The sequence below is a fragment of the Gavialis gangeticus genome, unplaced genomic scaffold, assembly GCF_001723915.1.
Source record: "Gavialis gangeticus isolate Ggan-Ray unplaced genomic scaffold, GavGan_comp1, whole genome shotgun sequence".
NCBI classification, from domain to species: Eukaryota; Metazoa; Chordata; order Crocodylia; family Gavialidae; genus Gavialis; species Gavialis gangeticus.
Window position 1 is genome coordinate 9,566,112 of NW_017728996.1, and position 7,345 is coordinate 9,573,456.

The window sequence follows — 7,345 nt, forward strand, 5'->3', positions numbered from 1 at the left end:
GACACCATTCCCGAAGCTGCCAGTTGGTCTCTGCAATGCGCGTCTCATGCCGTCTTCCACGTCTGCTCACTGGTAGGACAGAACAGAAACACACAGGCGCACGCATACTACTCTCACTCTCTGCACATGGACGCAGACACAAACACACTCTCCCTGCCATGAACAGACATATGCACACACACGCACCCCTCGCTGAGGCAGCCTTCCCCCACCCCGCCACCACGAGCCACCTGCGGTTCAGTCTCGCTTCCCGCCCAGCCCCTATTGTACTTACCTGCAGGGAGTTGCTGCCCAGCTGTCCCATGCAGCCATGCAGAGCAGGGGACCAGGCTGGGCTGGGCCAGGGCTGAATTACCACGCTGTGTCTCTGAGGGCAGGTGGCGGCACTGGGAGGGGTGACTGCAGGGGGGCTAAGATGAATTGGGGGGGGCTGTAGCCCCCAAGGCCCTCCCAGCACCGCTGCCCGTAAAGAGACGGTGCACTGCGGTGCTCCTGGCTCAGCCTGACTCGGCCCTGACCACTCTCCCCCCACACCAGGTGGGGCACAACTCTCCCAGCTTGGCTTGGCCTCCTGTCCCCCAGGCACGGTGCTACCTGACCCACCCCCCTTGCCTCCCCCTCCCCCAGGCACCGTGTGGCTCTCCTGCCCCAGCCTTGCCCCCCCCCCCCCAACCCCATTGGTGGAGGGGCCCTGCTGGGAGACAAAAATGAGCGCCAAGTTTAAAACTGCAGCTTTCACTTCCCTGGTGATGAGGATCCCAGGGCCCTGAACTGGTAGAGGCTGCTGGGCTCGTGCCCATCTGGCCTATCCATTAATTCACATATGGAGGGGGTGAGGGGAGGAGAAAGGGCAAATGATCAGTGGGCAGGATGGGCAGCAGAGGAGGCCAAGTAGGGAGGGGTAAGTGCCAAGGGACACAGGCATCGGGGTGGGGAAGGGGGACAAGTGCCAGGGGGTGCAGGTAGTGCTGGGAGGGGCAGGCAGCTCTGGGACAGCTCTGCACAGATTTCCCAGATGTAATTTGCCCTGTGTATTTGTAGCAGTTTTTCTGCTGGATCATGTCAATAACAGTTAGAACAGGTATGAGGACAAGCCACAGATCCAGGGCTCAGAATGAAACAACTCTGGGGGACAGGCCTGAAGGTGATGGTTGTGCTATGTTGTAGCACTAAGCTAAAGCAGATCATTGAGTTCAAAGAATTTAGGGACTGAATAAGAGGGGAAGGTGAGCTTTTTAACTTGCCAGTTGAGGTACCAAGTACAAATTGGTCCAGATGCCAGGGGATAGGAAAGTGAGCTAGTGCTCTGTGCAAGACAGAGTATCAGCTGGAATTGGGCCGTAACAGGCAGCAGCTGGAATTGGACCATTTACTGGGGAATTGACACCAGGTTAAGGCCAAACACAAGCACAAATTCCCAGTAGGTGCCCGTGCTTGTGGTGGTTCATATGCAGATGAGAGTCATGTAAGGCCTTCTCTTCTTTCATTACTTACCAAATCTGCACTTGTGTTTCCACTTCTGAGGGAGCCCTTGGAACTTGATGACGCTGTGACTGATGATAAATGGCATGGTATAGCATAGCCCAGGAAATCACAGGGCCCAGCTGTGTCATTGTGATGCAGCCAGAGCTTCCAGCAGCGCAAGGAGTCAGATTCACAGAAAGGAGAAAAAATAAAATTCAAGCACATTCTCTGATACTTGTTCAGTACTTCGAGTCAGAGGAACAGAGTTTAAGGGGAATTTCGCTGGCTCTTTTCCCTCAGCTACAAATCAATCATCAAGTTTCTTCTTTCTTTTCCAGAGGCCCCCTTAAAATAACATTCTGAGACTGAAATAATACATAAGCAGCAAAAACATATTTCAAATGGAAATCTTAAAAAGGAACTGCATTAGTACCTTAAAGACTATTTATCAATTAAGTACAAAAAAATTCTTGGTATGACATAGAAATTATGATACAAACTAGCTGAAGTTTGGAAAAGATATTTAGAAACCGTTCATAAAAAACAAAAAATCCTTATCTGTTAATACTATGTTTTTATTATTAAAAGTGAAAGGATTTTTTTTTCTTTTATATATCATTAACACTTTTGAATCTAGGCACTTGCATCATATCTTACTACTATAAATAGGTGCACCATATCCCATTAACATCTCTAATAGATTTTGTTGAATGGTGACTTTTAATGAAAATTGACATTTGATTTTGGAATTGGAAATGCTTTATCAAAGATGTTCAAATAATCAAATAAAAAACATTCAGTTGGCTCTTGTGGGGTTCTTGCATACCCTGGAGAACATTCATTCTTACAGTAATCCCACTGAGTTTGACAGATTTGAATTTGTTTCATTGGGGCTATTTGTGTCAGCAAGTTTCTCACTGTAATAATATTTAGGGATTCTGCACTCTGGTCCTGAGTAAATAAAGTGGATTAATCACCTCTAGTTTCATGGATATATTTAATTTCTTTAGATCTGGCAGAGAAGTACTTTCAGGAGAGCATAAACTCTTTCGAAGAAGCTGAAGGAATGGGGAGCGCTAAGTGCCTTGCAGCTGAGGATGATTTCAGTCAGTTCCTGATAGACACTGGACAACAGGAGGTAAGGGCTTGCAGAAAAACAGTCTATTTCTGTTCCTTGACACAATTTATAAGTAGGGGGAAGGATTCCATGTGTTGGTCTATGTGAGTATTTGCTCTTTGTTGTACAGAAGGGGATGGGTTACTTCAGGCCTGTGATTCTGTTTCTGACTCAACGATCAAATCCATTAATCAAATAAAGATTTTCGCACTGCCTGGAATACTTCTGAAAGAGACAGTCACATAGGTTTCTCTCTGTACTAGCATGCACAACAGGCTTGCTTTATTCTTGTGAATAAAAGCTCAGTCAGCTGCACTTTTGCAACTACAAGAGGTTGTGAATGTCAGAAAAGTCAATCAACAGGCTTTACAGCGAGGTCCACAAATGCTTTCAAGAACAACTAATATAGTCATGATCTAAAGCCCAAAGATAATCAGAGTCCTGCATTAATTCGGTGGGCTTTGGGTGAGACGCTGTCTAAAGCAAGATGGGCCAAGGGACAGAAAACCTAATTAGTTACGCTAGTAAGATGCCAGAAAGTAAGTTTTTAATCCTTTAGTTAGTCTCCGTTTTTGAAAATGAAGACATCCAAAGTTCTCATTCTGCACACGCTGTTCTGGTGCTTTGTTGTTTCCAGTCTTAAATTTAACTTAAGAAAGCTTGGCTCAGATAGTAGACCACACTTGGAGAAGATTTGTTGTTGTTTGTCTATTTGGTAAAGAGGACAGATTTTCAATGCATCATCTAACAACAAACAGAATTTACCTTATATCCTTCAACGCTTGATGTTGTTCCATTTTCCTAACCAGCAGTCTTTGAAATTCTTGGCCACTGTTCCCTTCACAGAGAGCAGCATTAATGTTGAAAGGATCGTTAGAAGCCAAAAAAGCCACATTTGGAGATCTCAGCCCTGAAGTAGCAGAGACATACTGGCTCCTGGGAGTGACAGAACTGGCACAAGGACACACAAATCTAGCACACAAGAAACTTAAGAAGGTAAAACCATAAGCCTAAGAATAGGCTATGCTATAATGATATTTTTCCCTAGGTAAATAATACCCTGGCAAAATTACAAAATTTACTTTGGCAAGCTGACACCTCTTTGTAATGTGACCTGAATGAACTTTGGAAGCCAGTAAGGAGGAACTGACCCTCACCTGCAACAGTAGGAGTGCAAAAGTGAATTTTGCACATGCAGCCCTCACAGTGACTCTGGAGATCAGTCTAATAGGAAGACTTGCGCTTAAAACTCAGAAATGAAGTCAAGCTTTGAGGTCTGCCATCCAGTGTCATGCCCTGTTTAACTCATTGCTTACCAAACTTTACTGGAGTAAGAGATTTATATTCTTGTCCAGAAGTCGTGTTTTGTATCCTTATGAATCCTCACATCTACTCTACTTTACCATCCCCCATTTTGAGTCATAACACTGTGGCTACAGATACCCATTAGATTCAGACTCCCTTTAAAATGTATTCCCTTCTTTCTCAAGTGCTGGTAAATGAGGTTTATTTTCCTCCTCTGCCCCAGCAAACAGGAAGCCTTTACCTGGGTTTTCTTTTGGTTTTAAAGGACCATTTTATAAATAACTTTAAAAAAATTGTGTATCACTGCTCATCTTCCAAAAATTCATTTGTTCCATCTTTTTCTGCTTTAGTCTATCTTCGAAATGTCATTTGAAGGATCCAACTATACCAATATGCTGTTAATAACAGGAATCCTATTAAGTATATCTCAAAAAGTGAAATAAGCTTATTAATTTAAAAGGAGAATCATTTACCATCTATTTCCAGAGGAAATCTCCTTCCACACATTGCACAATCTCAGCATTTTTTAACTAACTGATCCTTGACTTTCTTTTTCTAGTTTTGGATTATGCAACAAACCAAAAACATGCTAAAAACTGATATGCAAATACAGGCACGATTTAATTGAATAGATAAAAAATGTTTTTATCCTACAGAAAAATCAGTCAAGTAACCCCAAAATGTACAAATAACGGATATGTGATAAAACAGAATCTATAGTAATATGCATGCATTTAAGGAATGAGTACATGGATTAACATATTATGCACCCTCTTTTAGAGAGAAGGATGAAGAGTTATATTACTTCTTCAATGGTAAATTAAGTTCTAAAGCTAAAAGCATTTTAAAATACTCAACTGTAGCTCACACAAGTCAAAGGAAATAGTTTGACTTTGAGAAATTACATTCATTTATTTATTTATAGAAATCTTCTGGCAGTTCAAGAGGAACTGGAGCTCTGTAACGTGATTAAGGCTGACTATAATTGTAAAGAGCAACTCAGTTATAAATGAATTATTCTTTCATACTATAGTGCTCAGAGACTGAATATTTTCTGTGTTCTTTTGGATGAAGAATTGCTGTCATTGGCCTTAATAGGTTTTTTCCTTAAGTTTTTAGAGGTAGATTTCTCAAATAAATCCAAGGGGCCTTGCTTACGAAGAGTCCAGAATAGGGATAGGCAACTCCTGGCACAGGTGGCAGAGCGTGGCATGCAAAGGCATTTTGCTTGGCACGTGTGCTTCTGGGCAGACGGTGAAGGGGCCAGGTCTGTGCTGCCACAACAGGGATCAGACCCCCCATGGTTCCCATGCCATCCACCCCTGGCACACCAACATCTTGTGAGGTGAGGTTGCAGGTATTTTTGTCACGCTGCCCAAAAACACTGCCTACCCCTGGTCCAGAAGTTATAAACAACTGAAAATGATCCCCACTGTACAAAGCAGGTGCAACCCAGCAACAGGTACATAAACTTCTACGCTGCTCTTCCAGTGTGCCTCAGCTCAACCCCAAAGGGTAGCACTCTCTCTACTCATCCTGCTCTAGACCTCATTGCTAACACTACCATCCAGCAGTGTTTTTGTAGCAGTAACATTTTCCTCCAGGAATTTAAGTAGTCATGCTTACCTGTCTGTGCTGCCAGGATTTCATTGCTTCCAGAGTGCCAGAGGATATTCATACCCCGTTGTTTGACAGCACGGTGTGGTTTCACTCACCAACTGACCTGCCAAACCACAAAGTACACCCAGAGAAGGGACCACAGCAGTTACCCGAAGCCATAAGATCATCTCTAGCTGCCAGGCAGTGACAGAAGCCTAACCTCACTCATTTGAGATAAAGTGCTTGTGCAATGGAGGAAGCCTCTGTTCTGTGGCTATAATTACTCTAAGTGTGAATGTTCACACTTCTGAAGCCTCAGAAACACTGATTTAATGTAGGCCACCAAATAGCCATATAATGATACAGGAAAAGTTGCTACCAATGTAGACCACATTTAGATCAGTAATCTTAATTTGAAATACTCCACTACCAATAAATTGAGTCGGGAATGTCAAAGATACGGCCTGTGGGCTGGAACCAGCCCCTGGTGCTGCCTGTGGGTCTCAGTTGACTCACAGGCAACATGCAGGGCATGCTGGATGGTCCTGTGCACCATCTGGCCACTCCAGGACTGTGTTGCATGTGGTGGTACCTCCAGTGCACATCAGCTACATGCCAGATCTAGCGGTGCATCCTGGAGCAGCCACCACGTGGAGCATGGCACCGCAGTGACAGAATGGCCGCTGCCACACAGTATGGCTATAGAGGGGGAGCCACACAGTGTGGTATTGCACACAGCATCCACTCCAGCTGCTTCAATACACATGCTGGATCCAGTGTGCAGAACCTGTCTCCAGCCTAAGAACCAGCCCCACACCATTCATCCAAGCCATGGAGCTGGATAAGTTTGACACACCTGGGTTAAGTCAAAGTAACTCGTTATGTTTGTTTTTCAGTTTGGATTCTTTGGTAATTGCTGAAAACAGGTACATGAAGACATTAAAGGCTAAGTTATCCTGAAGCCCATTGTCCATGACCATGTGCAAATCTACTTTGCTTTCTGCAACATGTTGCACTCAAACCATTAACATACACAAGAGTTAATACATCAGTGCAGGCAATTTCTCCAGTTGTGACAGAGTCTCTGCACAAATGGACATGGACTAACAGCTTCAACTTCCTGAAAATTAGACCCAAAGAATGAAAGGTATACAGATCTGCTAAATTTTTTTCCAAAAGCAGGGATACAAGTTGTAGCCATATTGGTCTACAGGCAAAAGGAATCAGAACTCATGGCAGAGGTGATATCTTTTATTAGACCAACTAGTTATTTGCAACAACAACATCAACAACAAAAAGTCTTTATTTGCAAGCTTTCGGGTACACTCATCCTTCCTCAGGCATAGAAGAGTGCAAAGTTTGTAAAATTTCTCCTCATTGGAAATGAAAATTCGTATTTCACAGGAAAGCTGAAGGTGTTGTAAGATCTCTTGGTTGGAATAGTTCATTTTGTGCAAATTAGGCTCAAAGTGAGAACAGTTTATTTATTTCAATGTTGTCTGGTGTCAAGCAGGATGTTAAATTATGTTTCCTTCAGGTTATGATATTCCATATTTCACAGGAGGATGGTGTGATAGATGCTCTCCTGGGCAGGAAATTCTATTGCGTTGAGGCACTTTGAGCTCTGTGAACATGCAGATTTAGGTGGAACAATAGGCAGGAGCCACGGTGTCAGCTTTTAGGTTCCAGAAGTAGGAACTCGAGATTAGTTTTAATAGTATTTTGCTCTTAGCAGGTGACCTGCATAGACAGGTCTCAATGTAGTTTACAGGATGGAGAGAGGGAGGTATTATTCCCCCTCCCCTGCCACACACACACACGCGCACTTTTTTTTTTTTTTTTTTTTTAAAGAGGAAACCT

At 43.5% G+C, this 7,345-nt stretch overlaps 1 protein-coding gene across 2 annotated transcripts in view; it reads left to right on the top strand.

Moving 5' to 3' along the window:
• TTC23 (tetratricopeptide repeat domain 23) overlaps window positions 1–7,345 on the top strand; it is a 70,752-nt gene that overhangs the window by 53,067 nt on the left and 10,340 nt on the right. For both annotated transcript variants that reach the window (XM_019504015.1, XM_019504016.1), the window contains 2 exons: window positions 2,475–2,602; window positions 3,428–3,577. In XM_019504015.1, the coding sequence (XP_019359560.1) occupies window positions 2,475–2,602; window positions 3,428–3,577 (278 nt within the window). The remainder of the gene's footprint in view (window positions 1–2,474; window positions 2,603–3,427; window positions 3,578–7,345) is intronic.